The 19,268-nt window shown below is 38.6% G+C and overlaps 1 protein-coding gene across 1 annotated transcript in view; it reads left to right on the top strand.

Moving 5' to 3' along the window:
* The window catches only part of LOC143074832 (degenerin-like protein asic-2), a 162,686-nt gene extending 144,215 nt beyond the window's left edge, over positions 1 to 18,471 (top strand). Inside the window, exons 3-4 of the mRNA XM_076250081.1 lie at positions 15,803 to 15,878; positions 18,035 to 18,471. Of these exons, the coding sequence (XP_076106196.1) occupies positions 15,803 to 15,878; positions 18,035 to 18,214 (256 nt within the window). The 3' untranslated portion in view covers positions 18,215 to 18,471. The remainder of the gene's footprint in view (positions 1 to 15,802; positions 15,879 to 18,034) is intronic.
* Positions 18,472 to 19,268: the final 797 nt, after the last annotated feature.

The raw sequence follows: 19,268 nt of genomic DNA, 5'->3' as shown, positions 1-19,268 counted from the left end.
ATTTCTATCGCTGGGATCGTTTAATCTCTTGTTACGGGAGGGCACCAGTGTGCCATATATTTCTCTCGCTGGGATCGTTTAATTTCTTGTTACGGGAGGGCACCAGTGTGCCATACATTTCTATCGCGGGGATCGTTTGATCTCTTGTTACGGGAAGGCACCATTGTGCCATACATTTCTATCGCTGGGATCGTTTAATCTCTTGTTACGGGAGGGTACTAGTGTGCCTTACATTTCTATCGCTGGGATCGTTTAATCTCTTGTTACGGGAGGGCACCAGTGTGCCATACATTTCTATCGCTGGGATCGTTTAATCTCTTGTTACGGGAGGGCACCAGTGTGCCATACATTTCTATCGCTGGGATCGTTTAATCTCTTGTTACGGGAGGGCACCAGTGTGCCATACATTTCTATCGCTGGGATCGTTTAATCTCTTGTTACGGGAGGGCACCAGTGTGCCATACATTTCTATCGCTGGGATCGTTTAATCTCTTGTTACGGGAGGGCACCAGTGTGCCATACATTTCTATCGCTGGGATCGTTTAATCTCTTGTTACGGGAGGGCACCAGTGTGCCATACATTTCTATCGCTGGGATCGTTTGATCTCTTGTTACGGGAGGGCACCAGTGTGCCATACATTTCTATCGCTGGGATCGTTTGATCTCTTGTTACGGGAGGGCACCAGTGTGCCATACATTTCTATCGCTGGGATCGTTTAATCTCTTGTTACGGGAGGGCACCAGTGTGCCATACATTTCTATCGCTGGGATCGTTTAATCTCTTGTTACGGGAGGGCACCAGTGTGCCATACATTTCTATCGCTGGGATCGTTTGATCTCTTGTTACGGGAGGGCACCAGTGTGCCATACATTTCTATCGCTGGGATCGTTTGATCTCTTGTTACGGGAGGGCACCAGTGTGCCATACATTTCTATCGCTGGGATCGTTTAATCTCCTGTTACGGGAGGGCACCAGTGTGCCATACATTTCTATCGCTGGGATCGTTTAATCTCTTGTTATGGGAGGGCACCAGTGTGCCATACATTTCTATCGCTGGGATCGTTTAATCTCTTGTTACGGGAGGGCACCAGTGTAACATATATTTCTATCGCTGGGATCGTTTGATCTCTTGTTACGGGAGGGCACCAGTGTGCCATACATTTCTATCGCTGGAATCGTTTGATCTCTTGTTACGGGAGGGCATCAGTGTGCCATACATTTCTATCGCTGGGATCGTTTAATCTGTTGTTACGGGAGGGCACCAGTGTGCCATATATTTCTATCGCTGGGATCGTTTAATCTCTTGTTACGGGAGGGCACCAGTGTGCCATACATTTCTATCGCTGGGATCGTTTAATCTCTTGTTACGGGAGGGCACCAGTGTGCCATACATTTCTATCGCTGGGATCGTTTAATCTCTTGTTACGGGAGGGCACCAGTGTGCCATACATTTCTATCGCTGGGATCGTTTAATCTCTTGTTACGGGAGGGCACCAGTGTACCATATATTTCTTTCGCTGGGATCGTTTGATCTCTTGTTACGGGAGGGCACCAGTGTGCCATACATTTCTATCGCTGGGATCGTTTGATCTCTTGTTACGGGAGGGCACCAGTGTGCCATACATTTCTATCGCTGGGATCGTTTAATCTGTTGTTACGGGAGGGCACCAGTGTACCATACATTTCTATCGCTGGGATCGTTTAATCTGTTGTTACGGGAGGGCACCAGTGTGCCATACATTTCTATTGCTGGGATCGTTTAATCTCTTGTTACGGGAGGGCACCAGTGTGCCATACATTTCTATCGCTGGGATCGTTTAATTTCTTGTTACGGGAGGGCACCAGTGTGCCATATATTACTATCGCTGGGATCGTTTAATCTCTTGTTACGAGAGGGCACCAGTGTGCCATACATTTCTATCGCTGGGATCGTTTAATCTCTTGTTACGGGAGGGCACCAGTGTGCCATACATTTGTATCGCTGGGATCGTTTAATCTCTTGTTACGGGAGGGCACCAGTGTGCCATACATTTCTATTGCTGGGATCGTTTAATCTCTTGTTACGGGAGGGCACCAGTGTGCCATACATTTCTATCGCTGGGATCGTTTAATCTCTTGTTACGGGAGGGCCCCAGTGTGCCATATATTACTATCGCTGGGATCGTTTAATCTCTTGTTACGAGAGGGCACCAGTGTGCCATACATTTCTATCGCTGGGATCGTTTAATCTCTTGTTACGGGAGGGCACCAGTGTGCCATACATTTCTATCGCTGGGATCGTTTAATCTCTTGTTACGGGAGGGCACCAGTGTGCCATACATTTCTATCGCTGGGATCGTTTAATCTCTTGTTACAGGAGAGCACCAGTGTGCCATACATTTCTATCGCTGGGATTGTTTGATCTCTTGTTACGAGAGGGCACCAGTGTACCATACATTTCTATCGCTGGGATCGTTTAATCTCTTGTTACGGGAGGGCACCAGTGTGCCATACATTTCTATCGCTGGGATCGTTTAATCTCTTGTTACGGGAGGGCACCAGTGTGCCATACATTTCTATCGCTGGGATCGTTTAATCTCTTGTTACGGGAGGGCACCAGTGTGCCATACATTTCTATCGCTGGGATTGTTTAATCTCTTGTTACGGGAGGGCACCAGTGTGCCATACATTTCTATCGCTGGGATCGTTTAATCTCTTGTTACGGGAGGGCACCAGTGTGCCATACATTTCTATCGCTGGGATCGTTTGATCTCTTGTTACGGGAGGGCACCAGTGTGCCATACATTTCTATCGCTGGGATCGTTTAATCTCTTGTTACGGGAGGGCACCAGTGTGCCATACATTTCTATCGCTGGGATCGTTTAATCTCTTGTTACGGGAGGGCACCAGTGTGTCATACATTTCTATCGCTGGGATCGTTTAATCTCTTGTTACGGGAGGGCACCAGTGTACCTTATATTTCTATCGCTGGGATCGTTTAATCTCTTGTTACGGGAGGGCACCAGTGTGCCATACATTTCTATCGCTGGGATCGTTTGATCTCTTGTTACGGGAGGGCACCAGTGTGCCATACATTTCTATCGCTGGGATTGTTTAATCTCTTGTTACGGGAGGACACCAGTGTACCATATATTTCTATCGCTGGGATCGTTTAATCTCTTGTTACGGGAGGGCACCAGTGTACCATACATTTCTATCGCTGGGATCGTTTAATCTCTTGTTACGGGAGGGCACCAGTGTGCCATACATTTCTATCGCTGGGGTCGTTTAATCTCTTGTTACGGGAGGGCACCAGTGTGCCATACATTTCTATCGGTGGGATCGTTTAATCTCTTGTTACGGGAGGGCACCAGTGTGCCATATATTTCTATCGCTGGGATCGTTTAATCTCTTGTTACGGGAGGGCACCAGTGTGCCATACATTTCTATCGCTGGGATCGTTTAATCTCTTGTTACGGGAGGGCACCAGTGTGCCATACATTTCTATCGCTGGGATCGTTTGATCTCTTGTTACGGGAGGGCACCAGTGTGCCATACATTTCTATCGCTGGGATCGTTTAATCTCTTGTTACGGGAGGGCACCAGTGTGCCATACATTTCTATCGCTGGGATTGTTTGTACATGTATCTACAATAACAAGTATGCACTCTTTCAAAAACAAAAAGAAAATAAAACTTTCACTATTATTTCATTACAATCTGAAAAGTCTAATACGACCATTCACAAACGCAAAAATCAACTCGTTAACAATTGGTCCATTACGATCTGAAAAGTTTAATACAACCATTCACAAACGCACAAATCAGCTCATTAACAATTGGTCCATTATAATCTGAAAAATCTAATACAACCATTCACAAACGCACAAATCAGCTCGTTAGCAATTGGTCCATTATAATCTGAAAAGTCTAATACAACCATTCACAAACGCACAAATCAGCTCGTTAGCAATTGGTCCATTATAATCTGAAAAGTCTAATACAACCATTCACAAACGCACAAATCAACTCATTAAAAATTGGTCCATTATAATCTGAAAAGTCTAATGCAACCATTCACAAACGCACAAATCAGCTCATTAACAATTGGTTCATTATAATCTGAAAAGTCTCATGCAACCATTCACAGACGCACAAATCAACAAATTCTTGTAATTCATAGCAAACAAATAATGGTCTAGAGTCGTACCATTCGCTTTATAAAGAACAGTTTAATAATTGTCACGTGTTTCTTTTCGATTTGTTTGATTCTATGACCAAATTGCTAACAACAACATTTATAAAAATAAGAAGTATTAAATACGAATGTGCACCAAAGTCTAGACAAGATAAAGAGACAGAAAATATCCAGGGTCCATGGGTTATACTTTGGCGCTAAAACGTCCATGTTTGTTCGCTAAAATGTTCAATCAATGCACTAAAATGTCCCCCCCCCCCCCCCCCCCCGCCCCCCCGCCGCAACTGACAGACAACGTGAAGATGAAAAAGTGCCTTTATTCAATTATTGAATAAATTTGAATTCATCTGAGAGACGTTTTCTTAAAGCCTGTCATTCATGTGATAAGATTGCAAGATAGAAACCAAACGTGCAACACAGGAACTAAGATATGATTAAGTTTGTATGGAAAACCGGATGATTAATTTTTTTTTCGGTTTTAAACAGATTTCAAGGAATTCAATTTTTTTGTTGTCAGTTGCCAATTTGTAGATATAAGCCATCTGCGTAGAAGTTAGCCTCTGGCGTTTATATATATTATTTGATGAGATATGCCACATCGGGTTCGAATTATGGAACTCTCACAGGGTTATATTTCTGAACTACCCCAAAGAAGGTTTCAGGACGGTGGCCATCTTCTGTTGGTTGATCGATCGGTCTCCATTGCTATTTATATTCTATCCTTGAATTAGATCGTCATTACCATTTATACATTGTATAATAGTATATCCTTGAATTAGATCGTCATTACTATTTATATTCTATCCTTGAATTAGATCATATGGTTATATTCATTGTGTTATTCTGTTATTAAAACCATAGATTGAAAAGTTTACCAACATTTGTTGAGTTTCAACAGTTTGTTATTTTGTATGAAAGAAATAAAAGAAAACAAAATCCTGTTCTCATGCGTTTGTTGTACGTTGCACCTTTTAGAAAAGGATTTTCAATTGTGTTCATGTCTCTGGTGGTAACAATGTGTTCTTAGAGATGAAATGACCCTATTAGCGCGCATGTACCCGTTCCAGCGCTTGGTTAATACCCTGTTACCTATTCGTTACCTATTCGTTACTTATTCGCTTATAATACGTTTGTTGTACGTTACACCTTTTAGAAAAAGATTTTCATTTGTGTTCATGTCTCTGGTGGTAACAATGTGTTCTTAGAGATGAAATAACCCTTTTAGCGCGTATGTACCCGTTCCAGCGCTCGGCTAATACCTTGTTACCTATTCGTTACTTCTTATTTCAAGGTGCAACGCATAGCACGCGTATTTAAAGCGAATAAGGAACGAATAAGTAACAGGGTATCAGTCGAGCGCTGAAACGGGTACATATGTTCGATTAAGGTTATTTCACCTCTAAGATCCGACAGTTACCACCAGAGACACAAAAATATTTCTTTTTAAAGTGCAACGCATTACACACGTTTTAAAAGCGAATAAGGAACGAATAAGTAACAGGGTATCACTGAGCGGTGAAATGGGTACATATGCGCTAATAGAGTTTTTTCAACTCAGATCAGAGAACACATAATTACCACCAGAGACGTGAAAGCAATCGATAATCGATTTATTTCAAGGTGCAACGTATACCACGCGTATTTAAAGCGAATAAGGAACGAATAAGTAACAGGGTATCAGTCGAGCGCTGAAACGGGTACATATGTTCTATTATGGTTACCACCAAAGACACAAACATATTTCTTTTTTTAAAGTGCAACGCATAACACACGTTTTATTTTTTAATTTAAACATATTTATTTATAGTGGATTGGGAAACAAGTTTTGCAACCTATATTTACCCCTTTCCACTTTTCGGGTGCGAGTGCTGCCTTGTAGCGGCATCAGCCTACTCTTTTTCGAAATCTACAAGGGTGTCTTCAACGTGCAAGAGATATGGCTCTCTCTTAACACGGGTCAGCCATTTATCGTCCCCTTCCGACGGACTATCATCGTTTCCTGAAGACCATAGTCGCAAATGGTGTCAAGGGAGAGACGACAATTGAGTTCCTGAAATTTTCATCCCGAACGGGAATCGAACCAGGAACCATTGTGTTAGTAGTCCGATGCACTAACCACTACAACACGTTTTAAAATCGAAAAAGAAACGAATAAGTAACAGGGTATCAGTGTTGTGCTGAAACGGGTACATATGCGCTAATAGGTTTTTTTTCACTTCAGAGAACACACAATTACCGCCAGAGACATGAAAGCAATAGATAATCGATTTATTCCAAGGTGCAACGTATACCACGCGTATTAAAAGCGAATAAGGAACGAATAAGTAACAGGGTATCAGTCGAGCGCTGAAACGGGTACATATGTTCTATTAGGGTTATTTCACCTCTAAGAACCGACAGTTACCACCAGAGACACAAAAATATTTCTTTTTTAAAGTGCAACGCATAACACACGTTTTAAAAGCGAATAAGGAACGAATAAGTAACAGGGTATCAGTGTAGCGGTGAAATGGGTACATATGTGCTAATAGGTTTTTTTCAACTCAGAGAACACATAATTACCACCAGAGACATGAAAGCAATCGATAATCGTTTTATTTCAAGGTGCAACGTATACCACGCGTATTGAAAGCGATTAAGGAACGAATAAGTTACAGGGTATAAACCGAGCGCTGGAACGGGTACATACACGCTAATAGGGTTATTTCATCTCCAAGTACACATAGTTACCGCCCGAGACAAGAACACAATTGAAAATCATTTTCTAAAATGTTCATTTTTATACAAGCGCTAAAAGGTGATTTCACCTCTTCGAACCAAGAACCAGATCTTCAAACATACGAATATAAAACATTTAAAAGGTATAACGTATAAAAATCAAATAATAAACAAATAAGTATCTAACTTAAAGCAACAGGATCGGTTGAGCACAAACACATATAAATAGGTCATAAGAAGGTCATTTTACCTCAACAAATTTAGATCTATAACAAGAGATAAGAATATAAACAAGAGTGCACACGCTGAAATGTCTCGCCTTCTTTACTAATCATTGATATTATGTTGATAGTCTTAAGTATAAAGCTTTATAACAACTGTCAAATAACTTAACATTAACCAAGATAACAAAAACCAAATTGAATGAACCATGAAAATGAGGTCAAGGTCAGATGAAACATGCCAGACAGACATGTACAGCTAACAATGCTGTCATACAACAAATATAGTTGACCTCTTACTTATAGTTTAAGAAAAATAGACCAAACACAAAAACCTAACACTGAGCAATGAACCGTGAAAATGAGGTCGAGGTCAAATAAAACCTGCGCGACTGACATACAGATCATATAATATTTCCATACACCACATATAGTTGACTTATAGCATATAGTATTATATAAAAAGACCAAAACTCAAAAACTTAACTTTGACCACTCAACCATGAAAATGAGGTCAAGGTCAGATGACATCTGCACGCTAGACATGTACACCTTACAATCATTCCATACAACAAATATAGTAGATCTATTATGTAAAGTATGAGAAAAAGAGACCAAAACACAAAAACTTAACTATAACCACTGAACCATGAAAATAAGGTCAAGGTCAGATGACACCTGCCAGTTGGACATGGACACCTTACAGTCCTTCCATACACCTAATATACTTGCCCTATTGCTTATAGTATCTGAGATATGGACTTGACCACCAAAACCTAACCTTGTTCACTGATCCATGAAATGAGGTCGAGGTTAAGTGAAAACTGTCTGACGGGCATGAGGACCTTACAAGGTACGCACATACCAAATATAATTATCCTATTACTTAAAATAAGACAGAATTCAACATTACAAAAAATCTTAACTTTATTTTCAAGTGGTCACTGAACCATGAAAATGAGGTCAAGGACATTTGACATGTGACTGACAGAAACTTCGTAACATGAGGCATCCATATACAAAGTATGAAGCATCCAGTTCTTCCACCTTCTAAAATATAAAGTTTTTAAAAAGTTAGCTAACACCGCCGCCGCCGTAGCCGCCGCCGCCGGATCACTATCCCTATGTCGAGCTTTCTGCAACAAAAGTTGCAGGCTCGACAAAAATTAAAAAGGGTGAGGATATCAAAAATTGAATAAGTAACGAATAAGGAATAAGTAACGAATCGGTAACGAATAGGGAATAGAGAATAAATAACGAAAAGGTAACGCATAGGGAATAGGGAATAAGTAACGAATAGGTAACAAATAGGGAATAGAGAATAAGTTACGAATAGCTAACGCATAGGGAATAGGGAATAAGTAACGAATAGGTAACAAATAAGTAACAGGGTATTAACCGAGCGCTGGAACGGGTACATGCGCGCTAATAGGGTCATTTAATCTCTAAGAACACATTGTTACCACCAGAGACATGGACACAATTGAAAATCCCTTTCTAAAAGGTGCAACGTACAACAAACGTATTATAAGTGAATAGGTAACGAATAGGTAACGAATAGGTAACAGGGTATTAACCGAGCGCTGGAGCGGGTACATGCGCGCTAATAGGGTCATTTCCTCTCTAATTACACATTGTTACCACCAGAGACATGAACACAAGTGAAAATCCTTTTCTAAAAGGTGCAACGTACAACAAACGTATTTAAAGCGAATAAGTAACGAATAGGTAACGAATAGGTAACTGGGTATTAACCGAGCGCTGGAACGGGTACATATGCGCTAATAGTGTCTTTCATCTCTAAGAACACATTGTTACCACCAGACACATGAACACAATTAAAAAACGATTTATTTCAAGGTGCAACGTATACTTACCCCGCGCATTAAAAGCGAATAAGGAACGAATAAGTAACAGGGTACTATCCGAGCACTGGAACGAGTACATGCGCGCTAATAGGGATAATTCATCTCTAGGAACACATTGTTACCACCAGAGACACGAACACAATTAAAAAACGATTTATTTCAAGGTGCAACGTATACCCTGCGCATTAAAAGCGAATAAGGAACGAATAAGTAACCGGATATTATCCGAGCGCTTGAACGGGTAATATGCGCTAATAGGGTCATTTCATCTCTAAGAACACATTGTTACCACCAGAGACATGAACAGGTACATGCTGGAACGGGTACATGCGCTCTAATAGGGTCATTTCGTCTCTAAGAACACATTGTTACCACCAGAGACATGAACACAATTAAAAAACGATTTATTTCAAGGTGCAACGTATACTTACCCCGCGCATTAAAAGCGAATAAGGAACGAATAAGTAACAGGGTACTATCCGAGCACTGGAACGAGTACATGCGCGCTAATAGGGATAATTCATCTCTAGGAACACATTGTTACCACCAGAGACACGAACACAATTAAAAAACGATTTATTTCAAGGTGCAACGTATACCCTGCGCATTAAAAGCGAATAAGGAACGAATAAGTAACCGGATATTATCCGAGCGCTTGAACGGGTAATATGCGCTAATAGGGTCATTTCATCTCTAAGAACACATTGTTACCACCAGAGACATGAACACAATTGAAAATCCTTTTCTAAAAGGTGCAACGTACAACAAACGTATTATAAGTGAATAGGTAACGAATAGGTAACGAATAGGTAACAGGGTATTAACCGAGCGCTGGAACGGGTTCATGCGCTCTAATAGGGCCATTTCGTCTCTAAGAACACATTGTTACCACCAGAGACATGAACACAATTAAAAAACGATTTATTTCAAGGTGCAACGTATACTTACCCCGCGCATAAAAAGCGAATAAGGAACTAATAAGTAACAGGGTATTATCCGAGCACTGGAACGGGTACATACGCGCTAATAGGGATATTTCATCTCTAAGAAGACAGTGTTACCACCAGAGACACGAACACAATTAAAAAACGATTTATTTCAAGGTGCAACGTATACCCTGCGCATTAAAAGCGAATAAGGAACGAATAAGTAACCGGATATTATCCGAGCGCTGGAACGGGTAATATGCGCTAATAGGGTCATTTCATCTCTAAGAACACATTGTTACCACCAGAGACATGAACACAATTGAAAATCCTTTTCTAAAAGGTGCAACGTACAACAAACGTATTATAAGTAAATAGGTAACGAATAGGTAACAGGGTATTAACCGAGCGCTGGAACGGGTACATGCGCGCTAATAGGGTCATTTCATCTCTAAGAACACATTGTTACCACCAGAGACATGGACACAATTGAAAATCCTTTTCCAAAAGGTGCAACGTACAACAAACGTATTATAAGTGAATAGGTAACGAATATGTAACGAATAGGTAACAGGGTATTAACCGAGCGCTGGAACGGGTACATGCACGCTAATAGGGTCATTTCATCTCTAATTACACATTGTTACCACCAGAGACATGAACACAAGTGAAAATCCTTTTCTAAAAGGTTCAACGTACAACAAACGTATTTAAAGCGAATAAGTAACGAATAGGTAACGAATAGGTAACAGGGTATTAACCGAGCGTTGGAACGGGTACATATGCGCTAATAGGGTCATTTCATCTCTAAGAACACATTGTTACCACCAGAGACACGAACACAATTAAAAAACGATTTATTTCAAGGTGCAACGTATACCCTGCGCATTAGAAGCGAATAAGGAACGAATAAGTAACCGGGTATTATCCGAGCGCTGGAACGGGTAATATGCGCTAATAGGGGTATTTCATCTATAAGAACACATTATTACCACAAGAGATATGAACACAATTGAAAATCCGTTTCTTAAAGGTGCAACGTACAACAAACGTATTAAAAGCGAATAAGTAACGAATAGGTAACAGGGTATTAACCGAGCGCTGGAACGGGTACATGCACGCTAATAGGGTCATTTTATCTCTAATTACACATTGTTACCACCAGAGACATGAACACACGTGAAAATCCTTTTCTAAAAGGTGCAACGTACACCAAACGTATTATAAGTGAATAGGTAACGAATAGGTAACAGGGTATTAACCGAGCGCTGGAACGGGTACATGCGCTCTAATAGGGCCATTTCGTCTCTAAGAACACATTATTACCACCAGAGACATGAACACAATTAAACAACGATTTATTTCAAGGTGCAACGTATACTTACCCCGCGCATTAAAAGCGAATAAGGAACTAATAAGTAACAGGGTATTATCCGAGCGCTGGAACGGGTACATTTGCGCTAATAGGGATATTTCATCTATAAGAACACATTATTACCACAAGAGATATGAACACAATTGAAAATCAGTTTCTAAAAGGTGCAACGTACAACAAACGTATTAAAAGCGAATAAGTAACGAATAGGTAACAGGGTATTAACCGAGCGCTGGAACGGGTACATGCACGCTAATAGGGTCATTTCATCTCTAATTACACATTGTTACCACCAGAGACATGAACACAAGTGAAAATCCTTTTCTAAAAGGTGCAACGTACAACAAACGTATTATAAGTGAATAGGTAACGAATAGGTAACGAATAGGTAACAGGGTATTAACCGAGCCCTGAAACGGGTACATGCGCTCTAATAGGGTCATTTCGTCTCTAAGAACACATTGTTACCACCAGAGACATGAACACAATTAAAAAACGATTTATTTCAAGGTGCAACGTATACTTACCCGGCGCATTAAAAGCGAATAAGGAACTAATAAGTAACAGGGTATTATCCGAGCGCTGGAACGGGTACATACGCGCTAATAGGGATATTTCATCTATAAGAACACATTATTACCACCAGAGATATGAACACAATTGAAAATCCTTTTCTAAAAGGTGCAACGTACAACAAACGTGTTAAAAGCGAATAAGTAACGAATATTTAACAGTGTATTATCCGAGCACTGGAACGGGTACATAAGCGCTTATAGAGTTATATCACCTCTAAGAACCCAAATCTACCACCAGAGACAACAAAACAATTGAAAATCATGTTTTAAAAGGTGCAACGTATGATACACGTATCATAAGCGAATTATAAGCGAGTGATGGAACGAATTAAACAAGGTAATAGCATGCTCCGAAACGATGTACACCCTGCTAACATTTTTAACCCCACCACATTATGTTAGTATGTGCCTGTCCCTAGACAAGAGCCTGAAATTAAGTAGTTATCGTTTGTTTTTGTGCTACATATTTGTTTTCCGTTTATTTTTTTGTATATGAAATACGGCCGTTAGTTTTGTTGTTTGAATTGTTTGAAATTGTCATATCTGGGCCTTTTATAGGTGACTACACGGTTTGGGCTATGCTCATTGTTGAAGGCCGTACATTGACCTATAGTTGATAGTTTCTGTGTCATTTTGGTCTATTGTAGGTTGTTGTATCGTTGGCAATCATACCACATCTTTTTTTTTATGCAAGCGCTAACACGGTGATTTCATCCCTTCGAACCAAGATCCATCTTCAAACATACGGACATAAAGCAGTTAAAAGGTAGAACGTATAAAAATCAAATAAGGAACAAATGAGTATCGAACATAAAGTAAAAAGATCGGTTGAGCACAAACACATATAAATAGGTCATAAAAAGATCATTTTACCTCAACAAATTTAGAACTATTACCAGATATAAGAGTATAAACAACAAGAAGTAATTGTAACAGGATGCTGTTACGAAGTCTCCCAAACAAAGCTCCCATAACTCGCAATTCATATGGTCCCATGTTCATTTGATTTGATTTTTTGTCCCATACAAGAATATATCTGGCTTACTGGTGGGGATCTCCACCATTTACAAGTATTCAAACAGGAGGGGGTGGTGGTGACCCCCAGGGACTTTACCTACATTTCATTTTATTTGTTTTATTGTCCCCTACAAGAATATATATGGTTTAGGGGTGGGGATGTTGACCGTTTACAAGTTTTCAAACAAGAGGGGGTGGGATGACCCCCTCAGGACTTCCCTTTTATCTCATTTTATTTGTTTTATTGTCCCCTACAAGAACATATATGGTTTAGGGGTGGGGATCTGGACCATTTACAAGATAATAGTACATTCTCAAATTGAACGGGGTGGGGTGACCCCAAGGAACTTCCATTTAATTTCATTTGATTAGTTTTATTTCCCTTACAAGAATATATATAGTTTAGGGGTGGGGATGTTCACCGTTTACAAGTTTTCAAACAAGAGGGGTTGGGGTGACCCCCTAGGCCCTTTCCTTTTATTTCATTTCATTTGTTTTATTGTCCCCTACAAGAATATATATGGTTTAGGGGTGGGGATCTGGACCATTTACAAGATAATAGTACATTCTCAAATTGAACGGGGTGGGGGTGACCCCCCAGGAACTTCCATTTAATTTCATTTGAAGAGTTTTATTGTCCCTTACAAGAATATATATAGTTTAGGGGTGGGGATGTTGACCGTTTATAAGTTTTCAAACAAGAGGGGTTGGGGTGACCCCCTAGGGACTTTCCTTTTATTTCATTTCATTTGTTTTATTGTCCCCTACAAGAATATATATGGTTTAGGGGTGGGGATCTGGACCATTTACAAGATGATAGTACATTCTCAAATTGAACGGGGTGGGGGTGATCCCCAGGAACTTCCATTTAATTTCATTTGATTAGTTTTATTGTCCCATACAAGAATATATATGGTTTAGGGGTGGGGATCTGGACCGTTTACAAGATAAAAGCACATTCTAAAATTGAACGGGGTGGGGATGACCCCCGGGGACTTCCATTTAATTTCATTTGATTTGTTTTATCGTCCTATTCAAGAATATATATGGTTTAGGGGGTGGGATCTGGGCGGTTTACAAGATAATAGTACATTCTCAAATTGAACGGGGTGGGGGTGACCCCCAGGAACTTTTATTTAATTTCATTTGAATAGTTTTATTGTCCCATACAAGAATATATATGGTTTAGGGATGGGGATCTGGACCGTTTACAAGTTAAAAGCATATTCTCGAATTGAAGGGGGTAGGGATGACCCCCAGGGACTCCCCTATATTTCATGTGATTTGTTTTATTGTCCTTTAATCATTTCTGAAGACTGCATGTATCTATCACTTACAGTTTTCAAGTTATATTCATTTGAAAATTTTAGAAAATAAAATCCCATAGGGTTCTATAGTAAACCCCTCCCTTCTTTCTGCCCCCCCCCCCCCAAAAAAAAATACCCATTAATAGACCCCAATGCACAAATGAACGATTGATGGCTCACCTAGACATATTAGTCTAACATTTTATGAAACCCTAAGTAAATCTGACAAGTAGTTTTGGAGAAATGTTGCGGACAAGTTCATTTTTAAAGTAGCGGAAGAAGAAGAGGAAGAAGAGGAAGAAGAAGAAGAAGAAGAAGAAGAAGAAGAAGAAGAAGAATACTAAAAATAATAAGAACTGAGCAAAAACAATATGTCTCCAAACTTTGTTTGGGAAACTTAATTAAAAAGGGGGAAGGATATTAAAAATCGAATAAGTAACGAATAAGGAATAGGGAATAAGTAACGAATAGGTAACGAATAGGGAATAGGGAATAGGTAACGAATAGGTAACGAATAGGGAATAGGGAATAGGTAACGAATAGGTTACGAATAGGGAATAGGGAATAGGTAACGAATAGGTAACGAATAGGGAATAGGGAATAGGTAACGAATAGGTAACGAATAGGGAATAGGGAATAGGTAACGAATAGGTAACGAATAGGGAATAGGGAATAGGTAACGAATGGGGAATAGGGAATAGGTAACCAACTTGACGTCCATTAAACCAGAAGCACACAAATGAGAATCAAAATAAAGCGATTTCATGGACAAGGAAAATGTTTTTCAACTATCCATCAAGGCACAAAGCTGAAGAAAAAAAGGAGTATTACTAAATTCCGATAAATCCTTTGCTTTTTAAAATTCGGCTTCCAGCGTTCCTGGTGAATTAGAATAACAAGCTTCGGACGCCGGAAATTTATAAAGTGTTGGGTTTTTTTTTATCAAAAATACCAATAGTCAGTTGCAGAGTTTTTATGTTTTTGTCTATGAGTATGCATGTGCGGTTTGAGCTTTTCTCTTGTTGAAGGCCTATGGTGACATATAGTGGTTAATTTCTGTGTCATTTGGTCTCTTGTGAAAAGTTGTCTCATTGATATCATACCACATCTTCTCTTTTTTCATACGTACAGGGACAAATTATGTTTGAAAGAACCAAACGGAATCTGATAACAACAAAACAAAACAAAAAAACAGCAAAAACAACAACTTAAAAAACGGATTTTAGGTATGAAGCATTTCTAGCTAGCTGTTATTCATAAAATGTTATTTGCATATTTAATGGACTAAAAGGGAGAAGGTTTGGTACCATTAAAACGTTTGATCCCACTGCAAATGTTTGCACCTGTCCTAAGTCGGGAATTTGATGTACAGTAGTTGTCGTTTGTTTATGTAGTTCATACGTGTTTCTCATTTCTCGTTTTATATAGATTAGATAATTTTTGGGGCCCTTTATAGCTTGCTGTTCGGTGTGAGCCTAGACTCCGTGTTGAAGGTCGTACCTTAACCTATAATGGTTTACTTTTATAAATTGTGATTTGGATGGAGGGTTGTCTCATTGGCACTTATACCACATCTTCCTTTGTCTATAAACGGCCACATTGTCATTGTATATTACAGGGAAAGTGTTGTGTGCCTCAAGGTGTATCTGGCTCCATTAACCGATGAACTGGCAGAAGAGGAAGTAGCATATACAGTCAGTAATTAATTATTAGTTACTTATTCAAATTTACATATTTGATATTAATTAGAATTTTAATTAAATTAAATGATAAACTACTATTCATTATTTATAGTGTACATTGTTTTTAATATGGTATACCACCGGAGTATACAATTTTTCGACAGGTTACCTGCTTTGTTATAAGCCATTCTGGTACTCTGTCAAGTGAGAGTAACTGAAAGAAGTAAAAGAAAAAGTCCTTACTTGGTTCCAAAGTTATAAGCCATTCTGGTACTCAAAGCAAAAATCCTTTATAATAATTGGTTTCAGACAGTTATTTTTAGTTCCTTATTAACCAGTTAAGAAATCTACAATATAACAAGTTATTCTATGAAGAATGACTTTACGGCCCTTGAAAATGAGAAAAACGCACAACGTATATACAGTAAGCTAAAAAAAAAAAGAAAAGTTCCCGAAGTGACAATATTCCACAGATGAACACAGGTCGATTGATATTGACTTTTCTTAGATATGTTCCGGACAATATGAGTATTTGGACAATACGCGTATGGTCATGACCATATGGGTATATACTCATATAGTTCGCCCATATGCGTATGGTCCGACCGTACGCGTATGGTACGTCGGGGTAATTAACACTCAGTTACAGTTTACTCTGAATACTTCTAAACTCTTCATATGGTATGACCGTTCATTAAAAAGACATTATCATATAGGTAATTTTATTATCATATCATAATAAAGAGATTAACTAAATAAAATTAAGAAGTTTCACATAGTTAATTTAACTACCTAGTCAAAACTATAATTAACACATTTTATACAGATGTCCATTACCGATTTGTTATTACGATTGAAAAGCAATATATGTCGACTTGAAAAGAAAACTTCAAAAAAAAATTCTCAATAAACTGTTACACAATAAGTCACTGGCGAGGAACATAATTTATTTAAGTTGTTTTGTGATATGGTGTACTGTAGTCATATTACGATATCTGAAATCTAGGGTTTCATAAACACCGTAGACACATCGGAATAACCCAAACTTCGGCATCACTGCACGCAGCTGCAAAAAAAAGCTATCATTTCACTTGCAAACAAACGGTGTAACTGAAAATGATCGTGCACAACCATGACGTGCAAATGCGAAAAAAAGTTATGTTGCTGTGTTGAAGTAAATGTCACCATAAGCCTTCATACAAGAATGTAATAAGCAATGAAAATTAACTTTGGCATCAATACTTAATTTTAACGTAGCATATAAATTAATACATTGTTAAGTTTCCATCATTGATTTTTAAGATAAAGTTTATTGTATTATTGAAACGTTTGTAATGCCTTTTTGAAAAAAAAATACCTATATGGTCAAAATACTCATATGGTGCGGCCCATTTATACCCATACGAGTATATACTCATATGGTCCGACCATACGAGTATACGCATATGGTCATGACCATGCGCGTATGGTCCAAATATTCATATGGTCCGGAACAGATATAAATATTGGAGGTGTAAGAAAATGAAATATAAACACTTTCATGAATAAATTGAGTGCGTATGTTGCGCTTTCCTGGAATCATCCGGAACACGTACACCTCGAGATTTGACAGCAAGATATAAATCAACTTGCTTGAAAAGGACAATAATTAGCTGTTCACAAATTTAAATGAACTTTTCGACTAATTATGATAAGAATGCATTATCACCGTAGCATGAATAATTGGTATATGATTGATCTAAATCAGGCACTGAAAGTGTCACATCTATTATTCCTAAAATGAATCTGTGTCATTTAGTCTCTTGCAGAGATTTGTCTCATTAGTAGATTGCCAATCATATCACATCTTTTTATGTTTATACAAACCAAACGTTCGTACATATATAGCATTGCATATTAGTATCTGTATCATGTTTGGCTGTAAAATGAGTGTGACAGCTATCTACCAAAAGTAAGTAACAAACACCGCTTTTTTGTTATATGGAGTCGGGTAAATTTTTAAACAGGTTTAAAGGTGACCTTGGGTTGGCATATTAAGACTGAGTTTAAACGCTAATATCACGAGTATTGAAATTTGTAATTTACATATTTGTTTTTAAAAGTATCAAATCTATGAAAGACATGAAACCATCTAGATGTTGTTGTAGTTGGTTTTTTTTCTTTTACAGGAAGAGAATTTTTTCAGTGACATAGGTGGCCAGCTAGGATTGTGGGTAGGCATGTCAGTGTTGAGTATCATGGAAGTGGTTGAGCTTATTATATTGCTCTGTATTTGGTGTGGGTCACGTGACTCAAAAACAGACGTGAAGAACTTTGACAAAAAAAGAAGTAGTATTGATAATTATTAATGAAAAATGCTAACTGAGTATATTCAGGAGCCTGTAATTCAGTGGTTGTCGTTTGTTTTTGTGTTACATATTTGTTTTTCGTTCATTTTTAGCTCACCTGGCTCGAAGGGCCAAGTGATAATTTCTCATCACTTGGCGTCCGTCGTCGTCGTTAACTTTTACAAAAATCTTCTCCTCTGAAACTACTGGGCCAAATCAAACCAAACTTGGCCACAATCATCATTGGGGTATCTAGTTTAAAAAATGTGTCCGGTGACCCGGCCAACCATGATCTATCTGCCCTCCAATTTTCAGATGAATCGGACAACCCGTTGTTGGGTTGCTGCCCCGTAATTGGTATTTTTAAGGAAATTTTGCTGTTTTTGGTTATTATCTTCAATATTATTATAGATAGAGATAAACTGTAAACAGCAATAATGTTCGGCAAAGTAAGATTTACAAATAAGTCAACATGACTGAAATGGTCAGTTGGCCCCTTTAGGAGTCATTACCCTTTATAGTCAATTTTTAACCATTTTTCGTAAATCTTAGTAATCTTTTACAAAAATTTTCTCCTCTGAAACTACTGGGCAAAATTAATCCAAACTTGGCCACAATCATCTTTGGGGTATATTGTTTTAAAAAATGTGTCCGGTGACCCTGCCAAACAACCAAGATGGCCGCCACGGCTAAAAATAGAACATAGGGGTAAAATTCAGTTTTTGGCTTATAACTCAAAAACGACAAAGCATTTAGAGCAAATTGATGGGGTTAAATTGTTAATCAGGTCATGATCTATCTGCCCTGAAATTTACAGATGGATCGGACAACCAGTTGTTGGGTTGCTGCCCCTGAATTGGTAATTTTAAGGAAATTTTGCTTTTTTTGGTTATTATTATTGTTATTATAGATAGAGATAAACTGTAAACAGCAATAATGTTCAGCAAAGTAAGACCTAAAAATAAGTAAACATTACCAAAAAGGTCAATTGACTGACTCCCTAAAGAGTAATAGTCCTTTAGAGTCAATTTTTATAACAATTTTCATAAAATTTGTAAATTTTTACTAACATTTT

The sequence above is a fragment of the Mytilus galloprovincialis genome, chromosome 5 (assembly GCF_965363235.1).
Source record: "Mytilus galloprovincialis chromosome 5, xbMytGall1.hap1.1, whole genome shotgun sequence".
In the NCBI taxonomy this organism is placed as follows: domain Eukaryota; kingdom Metazoa; phylum Mollusca; class Bivalvia; order Mytilida; family Mytilidae; genus Mytilus; species Mytilus galloprovincialis.
The sequence above is the reverse complement of the archived record's forward strand: the minus strand, read 5'-3'. Positions and strand labels throughout refer to the sequence as shown.